Source organism: Camelus bactrianus, chromosome 9 (genome assembly GCF_048773025.1).
Source record: "Camelus bactrianus isolate YW-2024 breed Bactrian camel chromosome 9, ASM4877302v1, whole genome shotgun sequence".
Lineage (NCBI taxonomy): Eukaryota > Metazoa > Chordata > Mammalia > Artiodactyla > Camelidae > Camelus > Camelus bactrianus.
The window spans coordinates 54,253,327-54,273,014 of record NC_133547.1 but is presented as its reverse complement, the minus strand read 5'-3'; the positions used below and the strand labels follow the sequence as shown (position 1 = coordinate 54,273,014).

General features: G+C 44.8%; 1 protein-coding gene across 7 annotated transcripts in view; it reads left to right on the top strand.

Moving 5' to 3' along the window:
* The window catches only part of WWOX (WW domain containing oxidoreductase), a 902,472-nt gene that overhangs the window by 5,847 nt on the left and 876,937 nt on the right, over nucleotides 1–19,688 (top strand). For all 7 annotated transcript variants that reach the window (XM_074370373.1, XM_045505235.2, XM_010967466.3 and 4 more), the window contains exon 4: nucleotides 2,197–2,375. In XM_074370373.1, coding sequence (XP_074226474.1) covers nucleotides 2,197–2,375 — 179 coding nt within the window. The remainder of the gene's footprint in view (nucleotides 1–2,196; nucleotides 2,376–19,688) is intronic.

Here is a 19,688-nt window from a genome sequence, read left to right as displayed (position 1 = left end):
TAGAAAAGTATTATATAGTGTGTAAGTGTGGTCGTAACAGCAGGGATAACTCCTTCTAACAATTTTTGGATTTTTTTCCTTCCATTCTTTATATATGCTTAAAAAAAAAACAAAATATATTGCGTGAACTGTTTTGTAAAATGTGTTTCCCACATAATTCTTGTGAGCATTTTCTCGCATCCTTATAAGTTTTTCAAGAAAATGATGTTTAACAACTATGTAGTATTATTTTGTACAGATATATGATAATTTATCAGATTACCTCCTGGGCTTTGATGTTGTTAAATTCCCTTGGTGGGGCATCCATACAGGCAGACCTTGTTGTACTGCACTTTGCAGATACTGTGTTTGGTTTTTTTTTTTTTTCTTTAACAAATTGAAGGTTTGTGGCAACCCTACCTTAAGCAAGTCTGTTGGTGCCATTTTTCCAATAGTGTTTACTCAGTTCATGTCTGTGTGTCACATTTTGGTAATTCTCACAGTATTCAAAACCTTCCACCAACAAAAAGACTGTGACTCACCAAAGGCTCAGACGATGTTTAGCCTTTTTTTAGCAATACAGTATTTGTTAATTAAGCATGGATTTTTTTTTAGATGTGATGCTTTTGCACACTTAATAGATGACAGTATAGTGTAAAAATAACTTTCATGTGCACTGGGAAACCAGAGAAGTGTGACTCGGTTTATTGCAATGTTCACTTTATTGCATTGGTGTGGAAACCAAAGAATTTGTGCGACTCGTTTTACCGTGCAATTGCTTTGGTGTGGAACTGACCCTGCAGTGTGGTATCTCCAGAGGAAGGCCGTAGTGATAAATAACATTTTGGGCATCCTTCTCTATAAAATTTAGAATAATTTCCAATAACAAGCAGCAGTGGTAACCACCTGTCTAGCACCTAGCATGAGCCAGGTGTGAGTCTGACCTGCAGTATTGGCTAATTCAGTCCCCAGAATGCCCTAAGGGAGGTGAACAGGCACGCACAGTCCTGGCCGGTCACCTCCTTCTCTGACCCTGTTACAGTGGTGTGCTGATAAATGCTTAACAACCGCTTCCCTAGGGGAAAAAGCCCGGATTTGCTGCCGGGGTGTAAATACTTTCACCATATCTTATTTCAAGCTACTGAGGACTTGAGAAGAGATTTGCGCTTTTGGCTCCGGCATCTCTCTGTCGTCTGCATGACACTGGAGCCAAAATGCTGACCTGGCAGCTGTGGTCATAACATGAAAGTTGGATTGTTCTTGGGTCTTAGTATTTATGGGGTGATGAGGATAGATTTGATACTGTATGTAATTTTCCACACACACATACTACAAATACATTTTAAGTCATAAAATTGCATCTCTTTCTTTTTGAAGAGCTCTCAGTAGTTTTTAAGAGATTTTGAGGTCTGTCTCAAATCCCAGGATTACATTTAAAATGTAAAAAATAAATTCTGTTACATAAGGTGTAACCTATTAATGTGTATGTACCAGTGTATTTTAGTATTGTTTCCACAGGATTTATAGTGACTCCAAATCAAAACTAGCGTGTGTGTGAGAGTGCAGTCTTAAAATGAAAATCATTAGAATTTTAGTTGCAGGAGAGTTTCATATTTACTGTTGGGACTTTTTATCATTTTGAGTTTTCTGCTTCTCTGTCGGTCTTCTCAGGCCCTTGTACGTAAGAGATTTCATTGAAATCTACTGAAGAGAGTGCCTGACAGATCTTATGGCCACATTTACATGAATTAAAAAAAAAAAAAAACCCGGGGCAGAGTCTAGCTCAGTGGTAGAGTGCATGCTTAGTTAGCATGCACGAGGTCCTGGGTTCAATCCCCAGTACCTCCATTAAAATAAGTGAATAAACCTAATTACCTCCCCACCTCAAAAAACAAAAACAAAAACAAAAGCAAAACCCCGAAGCCTCCTGCACTGTTGTGATCTGAGGCTACAAGGCAGTGCCTGTTGTGTGCTGCAGCCTGCTTTACAGGCAGTTCTGAAGAAAAGGATGCGATGCCTGCCTTTCTAGGCAGGAAGAGAATCCTTCTGGAGGCCAGAAGACAGATAAACAGACCCCAGGTCTTCGCTGGGTTAAGAATAAGCCTTTCTGGTACGTGAAAAACGGGGTTGGCCTGGCCTGCCCTCTCAGACTGTCTCGCGGCTGTGAGTGCCTATGTCCACGACGGCAGGTTCACCGCCTTCTCCTCTTCTCTGCAGCCACATCAATAAAAGAACTACCTATTTGGACCCAAGGCTGGCGTTCACCGTGGATGATAACCCTACAAAGCCAACCGCCAGACAGCGTTACGACGGCAGCACCACTGCCATGGAGATCCTGCAGGGCCGGGACTTCAGTGGCAAAGTGGTCGTCGTCACCGGAGCCAATTCAGGAATAGGTAGGCCGGGAGCTGGCGGTCATTGTCACTGTTAGTCCTAGTTCTGTCTCTGCTGTGGTGAAGCCCCCACAGTTGAGCTCTGATGGAATTCTGGTTAGTGATTCTCTCCTCTGTGCTATAGTTTGGTTAAAATCCTGGCCTCTTTCCCCATCCTGGTGTTATCACGAAGGGAAGGCCACAGAGGGGACCACCTTGAATTCTCCGAAAGCTGAACACTGAGCTGGGATCTGAGGTTCGGGCAGCAGCTCCGTGGGGGAGAGGCTGACCTGGTCTGCGTGCTGCGTGGACGTATCCCAGGGACCCGGGTTACTCGGCCGCGTTGATTGGAGATGGACTGTCGGGAACAGCAGCAGCGAGGCAGGGCTTTGGAACAGAGGGCATTGCAGGTGTCAGTTGGTCACCGAGAGTATCATTTTCCCTTGAGAACAGGATCTTATTTCTTTACAAAGCGGGAGAATCAGTCCGTGTCGTAACCTCTGAATTAACTCTGGTGGTTGCCTGTGTTTACCCCGGTGACCATCCGGGGGGAGCGGGCCGGAGGGGGCTGGGAAGGAACCAGCCACAGAGCAGATGCTCGAGTGGTCACTCTCCATATGATTTTATTCTTTATTGTTTTGGTCCATTTACATCAGTTTCTGAATCCATAAGAACCAGCTGCTTTGAGTAAGGATTCACATTTTCAGTTTAATTTACAGAGACAAAGAATGGCGTTGCGTTTAGCTGTCTTCTGGCAAGTTCTCTGTCCTTCTGACCCTGCACCACAGCCCCCTCCAGACCCCCCCTCGCCGGCCTTCTCTCTCACCAGCTTTGTCTCCTCACCCCTTTGTGCTTCTCCTGTCCTCCTCCTCTCTCTGTGTTTCTTCATTTCCAGTGACCCTTCCTTGACCTTCCAGAAACATTCCCTGGTCTCATGGGGCAAGTCCAGGAGGGGAAATGCATTCTTAGAGGATCAGCTGTTCCATAGCACAGGGTCTAAAATCTAACAAGCTGCAGTCCCAGAGCAGGACTTGTGACCGTACCTGTCTTTTAAGGCAAAGAATCCCATGGGATTTTTTTTAAAAATTGAAAGAGGTTTATTTAAAATCTACTCTCAGACCTCATCCTGGGCTCAGAATATGTTCAGTACAATTTTCTGAACTGCACTGGGGTTAATTCTCTATAATTGTCGACAGAAAAAAACTGATGATGCTCTATTAAAAATACTGGCTGGATCCTCAGTCAGCCATACAACAAGTGTGTTGTGCTGATGGCATTTACTGTCGTGTGAGGGTGTGGACCAAGACAGTGCAGAATAACTAAGGACAAATAAGGACTTAAGTAAACTATCTCTTTTTATTTAACACTCTGTTAACCAGAAAATTAACTGAAAGATCTCATTCCCTTCATCTTTCAGGCTGGACAGTTTTTTTCCTCTTGTTAGGAAATTATGTGACGACTGAGGGTTTCCTGCAGAAGTGTTCAGACTGGCTCTGTCTAACATGTGAAGGGGTCTGGCTGAAGCTCTGTGGGGGATGGGTAATGTTGGGCTGATGACCGTGAGCCAGGACCCGTCTGCAGAGAGCTGTGTGAGGCTGGGTGTTTAATCATGGTCAGAAAGGAGGTGGCGGCTCTGGGGCACTGAGAGTGAATGCATTGTTGATCAGATCGGACCTCGGACATCTTTGATCAACCTCTGTACCTCCTTACAGCTCTCACTGCCTTTTCCTGAGATCCTTAATCTGTTTCGTGGACTGTGCAAGTTGGTGCCTGTGGTCCAGTCGCACGTGGTGGCGAATCCTAAAGCTCTGTCCAGAAGGGATGCAGGGGCAGGTCTCAGGGTACCCCTACCCATCTCCCCAGCTCCAACCTTCCCTCAGAAATTGCCTTCAGCTCTCCCTCATCACCCTGTTGCCCACCCCCTTGAGAAGCCTCAGTCTAGGGGAGCACTGGAGATTTATATGCTTAGTTTTTGAAATGATACGGTACCGAGCATTCCAGGTAGTTAAATACTCGCAGGTAACTCTGAGTCTGCCGCCATGGCATCGGGCTGAAAGGAAAGAACTGAAGACCAGCACATGGCCTTCCGTCCTCACTGTCAGCTCTTACGTCCCAACAGCTGCCTTACAAAGTGTCCTCACCCAAGTCGGCTGTGGCTCCCAGTAGAGTCCTTCCTGCTCTTGAACTCTGAATCGTGCCAGTTTATAAATTGCTGTCACCACCCCGTTTCTGCCCCTTGCGGAGCGCGGAGTGAATCGGGCGCCTTCGTTTCCAGCGCTTCACGGCCTTCGGGAGCGATCTTCTGCGAGGCCTTGGTGGTGTGGGTGCGCCCTTTCCTCTTGTCACTCACGGGGCACTTCCCTGCGTGCTGTGTGAGCTGTCCGGTCGTCAGCCCGTGAGTGTTCTCTTGGAAGCAGAGTGGGCTGGAGCAGAACATACCGCTGCTTCTTTTGAGGGTGATGAGCGCACGACGGAAAACACAAGGAACCCAACTGGCCTTTCAGAGGTTGCCTTACAGATGCGGTGTTTCCGGTGATTCCTTGTTGGTTTGAATTCCCCACAAGGCACCGCTTTGTTGGTCTTGCCGCCTGGAAGCCTCCCTGTCATGGAGGGGGACATCGGGTGGTGAGAGGGGACACCTTCCCCTGATGGACGGGGGGTTGTGCTGGGACACCACCCCCCTCTGAAGTGGCCTCCACAGTTTTCATCTTGTCACCTTCCTCCCCGGCTGTAAGTGACCCAAAGCTGTATTTTGAACTTTGGGTGTTTCATATTCCTAAGGCGGCCTTAATTCAGCTTCAAAAGATCAGGGTGGCTCTGGTAGAAAAAGGGTTGTGAGGAGATGTCAGAATATAGCATTTTGAGTTCGTGGATGTTTGTAGCAAGATATTGCTGTTGACTGGATTCAGCCGTCCACTGGGGGAGACAGCAGACTGTGGCCCATGGGCTAAATGTGACCACGACCTTGTTTTGCAAGTAAAGTGTTATTGGGGCCTGGTCATGTCCACATATGTCCGTTCTGTCTGTGGCTGTTTCCATGTGACTAGAAGAATTGCATAATTAGGGCAGGGACCCTGTGGCCTGCAAAGCCTGAACTAGTTACTGTCTGGCCCTTTATAGGAAACATCTGCCAAGCCCTGCGTTTAGGTGATCTAATCCCTTTCAAAGTAAGGTGACCCCAACTTTCTCTAAATCAGCCAGAATTTAGACAAAATTTGGATAAACTGGAAGCCCTGGGCCACAGGAGGGCTTGGCAGCACATTATATGTGTCTGTTGGGGACGTCCCGCCAACATCCAATCCTGTCTCAACTCTGTCCCTCTGTCTAGGGAGCTGCAAGCTTTAGGATGTTGCCCCTTCAGAAACCAACTCTCTTCTCTCCCTGACCTTTGTTCACCTGGCGTTCTGAACCCGGAGAGCTTGGCAGCTTGAAAGCTGTAGCCTGCGGACCTCTCTCTGTGTGGAGATCAGCATCTTGGTATCCGGGGGAGTCACCTCTTCACCCAGCACCTCTCCTCACAGACCAGTCCCGGCTGCCACCCAGTAGAGACCAGGGAGGAGTTCGTGTCTGTGGGTGCTCAGTGTAATGCTGGGTAGGGCAGGGTGGGGCAGGTGTTCACAACTCTTCTGAATCAGTGGCTCGATGGCTCTGATTTGGTTAAAAAAAAAAAAAAAGAATGGAAGTGGCTTCACCATGGTGATCATTAGCTATAAACCTGATTGCAGAGTCTCAGGAGAGGGGGTTCTGGGCGAAGGGATTTCCCGCAGTGGAAGTTCCTGTAACATCTTTTCTGATTCAGCTCTGCCTAGAAATAGCTCAGTGTAAGATGCTGCCTTCTTGATTCTGAGGGCCGACACGTGCCCCTGAAAGGCAGGAGCCTTCTCTGAGGGGTTAACCGAGCACCTGAACGTGGGGCAGTGCCCACCCCGTGCACTGTCTCCTGGGAGCGGGGGTGTTTGCCGAAAGTCACGCAGAGTGCTGCAGGGAGCAGACTTCTCAACCCTGCATGTCAGGAGTGAAACCCAGGTTCTGCCAAGCATCCATTTAAAAGCTATCAACAAGTTCGCACAACTTAGATATTTCAGTCTAATAATCTTCGTTGGCATTGATGATAAAACTGTCTTCCTAGCTTCAAGTGTTAAATCAGTAGTCGTTAACATCTGGTTCTTAAGTCCCTTTCAGAGTGTGGTCAGGATAAAAAATTCCTTTGACCTTTTGAACCTTTCTAACACTGGGCTGCCGCAGTGTCGTGACTTTAGATCTAGAACAGCCTTGACTGGTTTCGATTTTTGAGTCAGAGGGCCCAGTAACAAGAAAAAGCTGTTCTTTGCCCCCCAAACAAATACAAGCTGTGGCCACCTTGGAATATACCAGTAAAATGTATTTTAGTACCGACACTTCAATTTTCTGTTGGCACTTCTGTTACATAATCACCTCCCTAAGGTTTATTGTGGGGGGAGTCTAATAATGTGTGTGCATGTATGCACACACTTAAATACCAAAATGTATATACTTCGAGATATAAAAAGTGTGTGGTCAAACTATCAAAGTCAACCCCAAATTTATACTTGAAACAAAGTGAAGGCATCGGATTTCCGTGCTGGAATCCCAAAGTGTTGTCATGTCATGTTGAAATTGGTGGTTTTGGCTTAGAGAGCAGGTTTTTTTTTTTTTTTAAAGCTTGGGGTCTTGTTCCTAAATCTTACGTTGAAATTACAGTGTGTAGCGTGGTTGCCATGTTCTCTTAGCCTACAGATCATCACCGCGATGAAGTCATACCTGGTGTAAGTTCTGCCGCTTCTACAGCGATGCAGGGAAAGTGCTCTTCCTCATGTAGAGAAGTGGATTCATTCTTAAGATTTTAAACCCCTGCTTCACAACTATGAACCAGACTTTCTTCCTCCACACCCTCCGACCTTTGTTTTTTTTTCCACACCTACTGTCACGAAATTTTACCTTCTAGTCTAAACCATGCCATTGACTTTTTTTTAAAACCAATTATTCCAAAAGATCCTGTAAATTTAAGGCCACAGGCTAACTTACAGTCATTTTCTTGGTTAAAACTTACTCATATGGGATCGTTACACTTGGGATCTTGAAACACCTGATTACAACTGCCTTTCCGGTTGCCAACAAGACTGAAATGCGTGGGATCTGGACATTTATCTTCTTTTTAAGAACCTGGTGCTCGTTAAATAGAAGAAACTTTTCTGAAATAATCGAAATCTTTTGGGAATTCAAACTCCCATTTTTTAAAGTTAAAAACATTTGTGACCACTTCCTTTTTATGCTAAAGTATACCAGATACTGTAAGTAAAATGATTTTGAAATAATTTTGTTCAGAGAAATTGTTGAGATTTTGGACAGAATTGGAAAGAGTCTTTGAATGATACTATATAAAAGTTGAGAATTAGTGCCTTATGAATTAAACAGCCTTTTCTACATCTAACTATTCTACGTTTAACTATTAGGGAAATCACTTAATCAGAGTGAGACACTGTATCTAAAGGAAGAGATCAGTTGAAATATTCCAATGAGCCTCATCTCATAATTTTGGTAATCACATCTAAACAACTTAGTTAAAAACAAATAATGTGTATATATAATATATAATGGTGCATAAATAATGTACGTGCCTCCTTAGATCTCAGCTGAAACTTCTTTGTCACATGAAGTCCGTTGAATTTCCTACCTGCATGTACATTTAGATTTCAGTCTCTTTGCTACAATAGCAGCTTAGCAAATATGGATCATACAAGCTGCTTGCTGTTCATGCCAGAGTGGTTCAGAATCATAATTTTAAAAGAATATTTAAAAATATTTATGCCCTGACATATAAAATGTGTTATCAGATTTGAAAATTTTGGCCATTATTTTACGTCATTCCCAGTTTAAATAAGTTGGTCTTTGGCTGTCACGTGATACAGTTGTCACAAAAGGGTTTTCTACCTGTTTTCTGTAAATTAACCTAAAGGAGCAGTATCTTCGTAGAGCTGTATATCTCTTTTCCACTAGAGGGCTCTGTTGCCCTTTGATACAGTAAAACAAAAGTGGTGGCATCTCTCAATACAGTTTTCCCTCTCTCCGGTCTTGCTTTCTTTTTTGCTAAATACTGCCTTTTACTTTTCCAGTGCATCTGTTAGATCTCGTACTTCTTGGTGAGAGAGTTCAGACTGAAGACCGTTACTAGTGTCAAGTCTGTTTCTTTTTCTTTCTCTTCCCCCCTCTTTTTTTTTCTCCCCCTGGTATAAAAACCGAGGATAAAGAGACCCATTTAATAAAAAGACCCATTGTATTCAAGGAGCAGCCTGTTCTGCCAAATTACACAAGGGATGTGTTTTCCTGACATTATTGGTTTTGTGTGTGCTGGCGTATCAATAATGTGATTTTTTTCTTCTAAGTGGAAATTGTAATATTTAAATATTAATACCTTTGTTTAAAGTTCATTTAGAATGCCTTGGTGATCCTGAATTTTTTTTTCTAAAGAATGTTGAGTTTCTCTGCCTCCCCCCCCCGACCTACCCAGTATTATATAACTTATTCTAGTTAGGTTGTTTAATACTGATATGTTCTTGGACTAGAAGAAAGTCTGTCCTTTCGGGCTTAGTGTATGTTTTTTAACTAAGAGAGAGCATATTAAACCCAATACTTAACTATGAAGCAAATAGCCAGTATCTGCACATACAAGATCTTAGGGAGGGTGGTTTGTGTTTTGACTCTATTAACTGAAGTTGCCGCAAACACATTCATTGTATGCTTCAGCTTTCAAACAGAAATTTGGCCCAGAAAAGAAAACACTTTTGGCTTTATAAATCAACTTATTTTCAAATTTTAAATGGGACGAAATGAATACACCATGTTACATACTTTTATTTACATTACTTTTTTTCGCAGCAACTTACTCTTTTCCTCTTTTGGAAACGAAGGAGGCAGAAAGCATCTTGAATATACTTTTAATATTGCAAAGCTACTTCGCTAGAGTAAAGGGGTTTTGGTCGTTCATTGTGTATCAAATAAAAACTGTTACAACTAGATGGCCGTCGTGGGAGTTATTGCAGGTTTTGTGATGAGAGGCGTGCCGAGGGTTGCAAGCCCCATGACAGTCGGCCGCTCCTGTAGAGGGGCACGGCGCACACCGGCCCCTGCTGGCCTGCAGCCCTCAGTCAGGCGCTCAGAGCCGAGTCCTCAGCCTTCCCCAGAGGAACGACTCGGGGCCTGGGGGTCAGTAAAGGGCCCTCTTGCAGAGGTCTCTTAAGTCTCTGGTAGATTTATCAAAAAGCACATGCCAAAAACTAGAGTTTCTTGCCCAAATTAATTTTCTTCCTTTAGTTTAACACATTCCACTGGGTTTCGTAGAGGGCTGGTCTTTATCTGCACAGGCCTCCCTAAAGGAGCTGACCGGGAAGGGGCCTCCCGCTTACTGTCTTGTGTGACAGGGTCTGACCTCATTGCTCCGGGTCTGTGTTGTTTGTTTGCCAGCCTCTGCTTCTGGGCTTTCTGGATCCTTCTTTTAGAAGCCATATTCAGGTGGCGCTGTCTCTGATAGCAAGTCAAAGTCTCCTCCCTAGACTCGGAGAGGAGACCTAAGATAGTGTGCTCAAGCCAGAGCAGGTGAGAGGCGGGGGGACAGGAGTGCTCATGTGTGTGAGATGGTGGGGGGACTCATTCCAGTGCTGGGGTGGGACGGCCTGCCAGGTGGATGGCAGTGGGCCTTTCATATGAACAAATTACCTCCGGGAAAGAGGAACAAAATCAGAATCAAAGAAGTTTCTTGTGTAGTTGATGGAAATGGAAGTTAAAACTAGTAAAATACTTTTCTTTTTCACCCTCCTTTCTGAAATGTGCTGAATTATTCCGGATTAGTAGTTATTGGCCACTGTAATGCTGTCTGATATCGATAGCTCTTTAGAATTTATGAATACTCTGTACCTGTTGTCTTAACTCTCACCCCAGCACTCACAGCTCTCCTGAAAGTGTCAGAGTGAAAGCACAGAGAGGTGCGGTGACTTGCCCGAGATCACACAGCTCTTGAGCGGTGGGCATCTGTAGATCTAAACCAGGGAACTTCTGACTCCGTGCCTGGGGCCCTCTTCCTTCTCTTTGCTGCTGCCCTGTTCCGAGGGATAGGCATAGTTCTGACCAAGCTTTACCCAAGCAGTTTATCCAGTCTGTCTGAAATAAACAAATTGATCTTAACAAGTCTCTGAAAGCCCCCTCTGTGCCAGGCTGCTTGCTGAGTGTGGTGTCTGCAGGGAGGGCTGTGGCCGATGTGAGCTCTAAACTGCTTTACGATCGTGGGTTAGTACACTGACACTTTCCCAAATTCCCTCTTTGGTGTTAATGTAAACTAGGTGTTGGGGAAAAATTACTGGAAACAGGGGTGGGTGTTTGTCAAGTTCACATACATGCCAGGTGTCAGGCTGAAATTATTTGTTACTGTTAAAAAACATGTGTTTCTTATGGAAAACTTAGAAAAGGCAGATCACTAAAAATAAAAATAAATGCAATTAACAACATTGACAAAAAAAACTCCTGGAAATTCTTAGTAACCAGAATTAGCTGTTAATAAGTAGCATACACGATTCTAAGCATTTTTCCCTCCCTTTCTTTCCTTTTGTGATTTTTCTATTTAACTGTGGTCATGAGCCTTTTTCCCTGCCGTTGAATATCCTACAACATCTTAAGTGGTGACAGAGCATCACATGGTTCTAGCCATTCTCCCTCTGTGGCACATTTGGGTGCATTTCAGCTTTTTGCTGTGGAATGGAGATGAACATTTTGTAATTAAATGTTCATACCCATCCGTGACTATTCTCTAGTCTTTATCTTTTGAAGTGAAATTGCTGAATCAGGGGAATTGTTTCCTAACCTTAAAACCTTGATTTGTTTTGTCAAACCACCTCCCTGGAAGCTTGTACCAATTTAAATGCTCCTTTACCCTGCATCCTTGCCAGTCTTGACATTTAGCATCTTTTAAACAGTATCACTTAAATTTGCACGTCTCTAATTATTAGTAAGAGTGATCAGCTCTTCCTGTGCCTGGCCATTTGTATTTATTTTTTTATGAATTGCCTTTCCATCTTGCATGCATAAATACTGGATATGTATTGATTGCTAATTGATGTCTTGATTCATGTGGCATAATATAATTTTCCAAATGTCCCTTTCTCTTAGAAGTTAATTTGTCTTATAAAGTGTCTGTGACTTTAAGTACACATTCAATCTGGTGATCAAGAGGGAATTTGTGAGAAGGAAGTTGGCCTCACTCTCCAGTTCGCTTTACTAAAAACTTTGAGGCATATGTCTTGTCTTTTACACCAGCTGCAACTCAAATTGTGGGCACCGCCTCCTAATACTTACACTTAAGGGGGGAGCACCCCAGAAAACTCAAAGATGGCCAGGTTACAGTGGAGGTTGAGTCCCCAGTTAGTATAGCAGGCGACAGTAGGTTCTTTGGGTTTCGTAGATTTCCCCCCAGATCTTCTGTTAATGACAGTCACCCTGCTTCAGAGCTTTTCTATGCATTATCTCATTTGGTGAGCCTGGCTCCTGCTTGGTGAAATTGTCCCTCTGCTGAAAATAGCTCTGCCGTCCGGGGAAGCTTGATAGGTAGCAGGTTTCTATCTGGAGAGCCAGCAGGGTGCAGGGGACAGAATAGGGGCTTGGAGGCAGACGTGACCTAATTTCGAAACCTGGTCCAACCACGTTCCTTTGAGGCACTTGGGCTCAGGAACCCGCCTCCTCTGAACACTTCTACATCTCTGTAACATGGATACCGTTCCTGCTTTGCAAAAGTCGGGAACTCCAGAACGCCCCAGGAACTTGGCTCCACACTGCAGGCACTTTGTAAACGAGTCATTTCAGAAACGGGAGGTGAGGCGGTAGAGTTACCGAAGTGAGTTTGGTATTTTCCCAGCTTCCTGGTTCTCGGCTACTCCAAAGGCAGCCGTAATATCTGGGAGTTTGTCCTAAAAATGACCTTTCTAAATAACTTTTAGGCATTGACTTGTCTTTGGTATGAAAAGAAACATTTTAGAGATTTTTTTGGTTGGGAGTCAGGGTAGCTTCATCCAGAAAAGAGAATCACATGAAAGAAAGTAAAAGAAAAGGACAGGGTTCTTTTTGCTGCAGCCAAGAAAGAAAAAAGATAGATTAAACTTGGGGGTAAGAAAGGAAGGGCAACTATTAAACCTTAAATGAATGCTTTACGATAGCATCTTTATGACGAAAGTTTGGCCTCAGAGCTCTGGTCCACTTGAGTTGTGGTGGTTTATAGAACTGCCTGGTGTGTTACAGTATAAACGTCCAGCTTAGCTGCCCCATTTGCTTGGTCGTCCTGCAGAACATATCCGTGTTTGAATAGAATTTTATCAGCACTTGAAAAGGTATGATGAATTTTATTGGAGACCCCTGGGACGTGTTAGGAAGAGAACTGGCTATGAAACAGGTTGTCATTAACTTGTGTGACCTGAGGCCGGCCACTTAACTGCCTAGAGCCTCCCTTCCCTCATCTGTAACATCGAGGGGATCTTACTTGGTCGCCCGCTATTTTGTATATGGATGAAATAAAACACAACGTGTAAATATGGTAATGAAGAGTACTGAGGATTTATGTGGTTGCTTGCAGCTGGGGAAAAAAATCAGCTACGATTGTCAGAAAAGAGAATCCTACAGGAGGAGTCTTTAGGTTTAGAAGGAGGAGGAGGAAGGGAGTAACTTGATTCCCTGATGGATGGAATAAAGTGGGATCTCTCGATCTTTTTTTGTGAGGACACGCTGAGAGGTTTCAGCAGGTACCTTCTCCAGGGTTCAGAAAGGTAACCAGGCGTCGGGTACCTTTGTTGAGCCTGGGGCCCTTGATTTGGTGGCGATGACTAGACAGTTTTAACGGAGGCTGTCCCACCCAGAGGTGGCAGGCTGTGACTCTAGCCAGGTACTCAGGAGCAGAAACCTGGGATGACGAGAAGGCCGTCTGTGCGGAGGCGGAAACGGCCGTGGGTTGTAGCGTTTAGGTTTCATAGGTGGAAATACTGTCGGTTCTTGGACAGAGCATTTTCTGGTCGCCTTGAGTTTCAGCTGCTCAGATGGAGCTGATACAGATGCAAATGGGAAGAGTGAACCGGGTGCTGTTTGCTTATATAACAGCCACAAAATTGCCAGCAACATCTCGAATCTGGAAAACTGTTTGCCTGGTGATCACATGGAGCAAAAGAATGAAAACAATCAATCTCTTTCAAGCGGAGAGACTGCTCTGTCAGCCACCAATGGGCTGTAAGGATGAAATCTCAGAACTTCTCGCATCTTTCAGTCTAAGGTCTCCTGACTGCCTTCAGCTTTTCTGCATGGCTGCGTGGTCCCGTAGGGCGGCCCTGGCTTCTGCATTCAGCAGCTAGGTGTGAGCAGCTTCAGTCGGCCGAGAGAGCGTCCCTATGTTCCAAACGGCATCACGGGAAGAAAAAGAAAAAAAAAAAAGAGACAACCGCCACGATAACTTTATCTGTTAGCAAAGGAAGTTTCCATTTTGAGTCCATGTATGGTGGCCAGATTGAGTGTTTGACAAGGCAGAGAAGGCTGTTAACAGATTTGTACGGGGGAACATCTCAGTCAGGGAGCGGAGTCAGGCTTTTGGCAACAGATACCATCACTCCAGCCCGAAAAAGCTGACTTGGGAGCTGTCGGTCGCTGTGCCCCGGGGCCTTTCTCTACCAAGCCTGGCCATTGCTACTTGCTCGGTGTTGCCTTTTATTGCCTGTGGCCTGACCGAGGAGGCACTTAACCAGAGGAGACCAGCGCTGCCGGCATGCCGTTGTCATGGGGCTTTGACACTCACCCGTGTGCACACACATATTCTTTTACTTGATGATGAAAACAACACAAGCTGACTTGCCTGCCGTTCTGGAGGTCAGAAGTCTGAAATCGGTCTCCCTGGCTGAATTCAGGCTGTCGGCAGGGCCGGCTCCTTCCCGAGGCTCTTGAGCAGAGTCTGTTCCCTTGCATCTTTGAAAGCGCAGTCAGTGGCCATTCCCTCCATCTTCAGAGGGTCCCTCTGCGTTGTGCTTCCACCCTCGCATCACCTGCCCCTCCCGTGTAGACTCATCTCCTTCTGATAACGTGGGGTCCACATGGGTAATGCAGCATCACCTCCCCATCTCCGGACCTCTATCCTCATCACATCTGCGGAGTCCCCTTTGCCGTGCAGGGTGAGAGTCAGGGGGGCCAGGATATGGGCGTCTTCGGGGACTGTTACTCAGCTGCCACAGAAGGTGATGGATCGTCTCCAAAGACTCTCCACCTGAACTTTGGGTTTTTACATTCTGTCAAGGCTGCAGGGAAAGTGGGCAGACTTTTAGGTCGTATTTGGATATACAAATTCCAAGCAGATTTTTTATCTTTCATTCTGCAAAATTTAAATGTTAGCTGAAATTTTGGAGTGGCACACTTGGTCTTCAAGGAGTGACTTGTGGATCTCATCTGTTAGGCACTATAAAGCTGTCTTGCTTGGATTGAAGAATTTTCTGTTTAACTTTTCAGAGGTTACCACTCGAATTACCATATGTTCTGTTGAAACCGTCTGTAGAATAGTACCTGAAAGTTAGATAATTTTGAACTAACTCCTGAAGAAGAAATGCTGATGGCTTTAAATAAAGCTTGAACTCCTGAAGCTTCCAGGTTGCATAGGAGGCTCACCTTAGGGACGCGAGCTTACAAAAGCAAGGGGTGTGCTTACAAGGCTGAGCTGAGCTGGAAAGGGAATGAAATGTGACGAAGTTGTCACATACAGAAATAAGCGGTTCCAAGGTAACAGATCTTGTATGCCTTGTCCTGGTATTAGCGAGGCCTGTGTGTTTTCTTAAATGTTCCTTGACGGTTCCCTTTAAGAATGGCTTTATATTGTATGGCTCTGTGTGTGTGTGTGTGTGTGTGTGTGTGTGTGTGTGTGTTTTCACGCTGGCTGTGAGATTCAACTCTTGTGACAAATAAGAAACAGCAAACATGGTTCATGTTGACTTAACCGTTTGCTTAAATATTAATACTAGAATTCAGAGTCAGCATGCTCTCAGGATGGCTTGGTTTTAAAGCCTGTGATAGAAAACTGTCTGCTTTTCCTGGTGGCATTTCTCTATAGCCCTGAGAAATCTTGATTGAGAAATGGAGTCATATTTTTAATTCTGGACATTGCAGTAAACTATAGTATGAATGTTGCAAACCAGTTTTCTGTGCCCATAGTCATGTAATGTTTGCTGAGTTTTGCCTAATCCCTACGTCTTTGTGGAACCGTTATATCCTCTTTCCTTCGTTTCCTTAATCCTTTTTTTTTATGATGACAGTCGTTGTGAGATTTTTCTTTTTCTTCAGTTCTGTTATTCAAAGCCCATCTCTGGCCTGATGTGTCCATTCTCTGTTTAGTTTCATATTTTACTTTCATCTCTCCGTGCATCAGTATCTGTCATTATGGTATTTCAGCTCTTAAAAGAGTCTGGCAGTTGCCAACTTTCTGAGAAAATAAAGCACTCCACCGTTGGGATGTTCCACTTATGCCAAGTTAAAAAAAAAATCACGTCATTTGGCTCAGGTCGTGGTGATTTAGGTGCCATTTGTCATTAATAGCAGGGACTAGCTTCCTTGTTGTGAGGAGCATAACTTTGGTTTTAGAAAACTCGATCATGTTTTTTTCTCCACGGTAGATGTGAAAAGAACCAGGAGAGTATGAGGATATTTATAATACTGTCACACAAGGATCCGACTGTGGAGTCATCTGCCAGAGAGAAAATTCAGAAGAAGGTGTTGAACTGTAGCAGGAGACAGTTTCTGGTGGTAGACGGGGCCCTGGCCCAGCCAGAGGGACGAGGCTCGGAGTGATGTGCAGATAGAGGGATGAGGTGTGGCCTACACACAGAAACACCCCAGTGCTGGGGAGCGCAAACCCTGTGGTGTAGGCACACCCAGCTCCACTGCCCTCTGGATGAGGATCCGCCCCTGCTGAGAAACAGAGGGTGCAGACTCTCGGCTCAAGCTCCTCCTGGAAGTGCAGCGACTCAGAAGTAGTCATTTTCCCAGCAGAGGATGAGGAGGGACGGGTCAGCGTTTGAAATATGCAGCATGACTTTAAACGTCCAGCTCAGAGCCGAACACTAGCCAGGTCCAGCGTGGTTGACCAGATGTGGGGGAGGCCTTCTTTCTGAAAGGGGGCAGGTGGCTTTCATTTCCTTGAAAATGAACGTCCAAAACAGTGTTTGAGTTTCCTCTTAGAAGCACAGAATAGAACCGCAGTAGAGAGAGAGCTTGGATTTTCCCCTAGGCTGTCTCAGGTTTTCTTATCCCAATAAAGGAAATTGTGTTAATTGTGTTCAGATACTAGGGGCCAGCTCTGTCGACTCCTGTCCGTTTGATCATAGCAGTCTCTTCCATTCTGTGAACCGAGATTCTTTCTTCCATCCATGACATTGATCTAAATCAGACCTTTTCTTTCTGCTAAATTTTTCAATTATCAAGAAGCTGAAAGAATAATTAGACAAAGTATTACTGGGGGAAAAAGTTAAAAAAAAAAAAGAAAACCTTCCACTAAAACTGATCCAAAAAGATAATAAGAGGGAAAATGACATTTGTGGGCATGTCTGATTCTCCTTGATGTGAATTCTTTTAGGAGCTGAACCTCCCAGCACGTGGGCATTTATGAGGCTGGAGATCTCTAGGGTAGAGAATTCACCTTTGTAACTGGAATTTATTCCCTGTGCAGACGCGGGTAGATGATTGTTTTATATGTGCCTGGTATTGAATGATGGGGGGTGTGATAACTGTATATAAAATTATATTGAAGTCCAAGAGGTGCTTTTATGATGGCAGGCTGGAAATGGCACCCGATTTTCTTATGGCTTTTTCATGTCCGTTTTGATGAATCTATTTATTACTTCTATAATGAGTAGTACACATGGTTGGTTAGCCAAGTTATTGAACTTTATCAACCTTGGCTGAAATTCACAATGCGTGCCAAACTTGTTGTAACATGTAAGAAATTACATCTGGGCTAAAAGGTTCAATAATGATTACTCTTGTAATGGAATCTTCTACAAAGCATGGGATTTCATGATATGCCTTTGCTTTTTAAAAATTACGGTGATACAGTGAAACAAGGAGCAACCTATAGCCGAAAGAAGGGATTCCCTTGTCGCAGAGACTCAGACTTAGGCTCACTCGGCTCCCAGGAGGCGGGGGGCCACTTTCAGTTCTCGTCTCCTGAGTGTACACTTGGGTGTTGGCTCTTTTTAGACCTCACACGAGCAGCCTTAATCACATGACTTGTGAACTGTTTGGGTCTAGAGGTCGGAACCTTATAGTGTGCTGTTATAGCCCATCTGTTTATAAATTCCAAACTGATTTGAAATGTGTCGCCACACTCTTCTGAAATTACAGGGACTCGAGGTACGTAGAGTGTTTGGCTGGAACAAGAGGAATCCGAGCTCAGCTCTGTCAGATCCCTGGGAAGGAGGTGCTGGGGCTTGGAAGGTCCAGCAGATAACACATTTCCCCCTCTCCATGTTGTGAGCTCCTTGAGAAGCAGGACAAACCGCAAGGCTAACAGAGGGCGAAAACATCACCTTAACGACTAGTGGAGCTGACCTTGGAGAGCCTGGTTTACACCTGGAGGCTGTTGGGCTTTCTGGTCCTGAGCACCAGCATTAGACAGGGGAGCGGGTCATTGCTGGGTCCCCCCAGACCACCCTGTGGGCAGAGCCCACCCCTTAGGCAGGCACAGTAGCAGAGCAGAGCAGGGTGGCTCTCTCTGTAAGAGGAGAGGTGGGGCCAGGCTGGGCGTGCCCACCTCTCACCCCTGTGTTTCCAAATAGCGAACGAGGGGAAGAAGGGGTTAACACAGGTGGGCTCCACTACCTAGCTTTGTTTTATTTATTTTATCGAAGTTTAGTTGATTTACAATGTCGTGTTGATTTCTGGTGTACAGCATAGTGATTTAGTTATCCATATACATTTTTATATTTTTTTTTATTTTAGATTGTGAGCCCTTCCTCTTTCTTAGATAATTAGACAGCCCCCCCCCCTTTCCTTTTAGCTTCTATACTTTCCATCCTGCCAAGTCTGGGGCCTCCTCCCATGTTCTTCACCCCTGAGTGTCAGTTTCCTCATCTGGGAAGGGGGCACCATGACACCAGCCTCGTAGGGTTGTGAGACGTCAGTGAGACAGAATGAGAGCCCCCAGCACGATGTCTGTCACCTTGTATTGTTCTCTGTGAGTTTCCTTATCTATCATTTTGTTACTAGAACTCAGCTTTAAATTCACTTTCTTAACTGTTTATTGTGGGCACTTTCCTACCTACGCCAGCACAGAGAGAAATATGTTTTTTCTTAAGAGGTGAAGAGGGACCAGTTTAAGGTGCACCCTTGTATGAAATAGGGAGGAAAACTCCCTTGAGTTTTAAATTCATGAACCAGCCTGCTGAGGGACGGCTTCGCTCATCATGGTCTCTGTTCCACATTGGGCATTTGATGAATACTTGCCGATTTTATTCGACTGCCCTTGGCAGTGTACATGACTGCCAGTGAAGAGCAGAAGGAAGTTTTAGAAAGCCGTGGATTTACAAAAATCCACACTTTTTCCATATCTATTCAGTTCCAACCTAAACCTTTTCCCTAGCGTGTGAACATGGTGAAAAGCTTGGAGCAGGTCAGTGAGTCATTGGTACTGGGAGAGTGTGCCTCGCTCAAGGGAGGGGGCAGTTCTTTCTCAATGGCGGCGAGGATGGAAGTTGTCTGGAAGATGGTTGTTGGCCGACCGTCTGAATGGCTGGCTCCACCATCTGCAGAGATGCTGCTAGTAGTGCTCGCTGGAGAAGAATTACAGAGTATCACACAGCCAGACCACCCCATCTGATTACACCGAGGGAGCCAACCCAGTTTTGTTGACAGCAGAGGAGGCTTTTTAATTATTTTGTCTTTGACAAAGTATTCTTTTAAAATTTTATTAAATTTACTCATATTGAGAACCATGCTATTGTATTGCCACTGAATGTTCACAGCACGCAACTAATTTGTTTTATTTTTCATAATGCTTGATTGGAATCAGTTGAGCATTTAGGGCGAGTGTGATAGGGTGAGCTCACCGTAAGGATGGAAACACTGAAGGGGAAAGGAGGATATGCCTGAATCCTGAATCCGGCCCTTACTCTTCAGTACAGCCCAAGGGTAAATTCCTTATGGGTGTCAGTCTTCCTGCCTTGGTCACAGGAGAGCGAGGAAAAGTTTAAAAAAAAAAAAAAGTAAATGTCTCTGGGTTTAATTGAACTTTTCCAAGAAATCCAGGTAGAAGAATCTGTTATCTCTTCA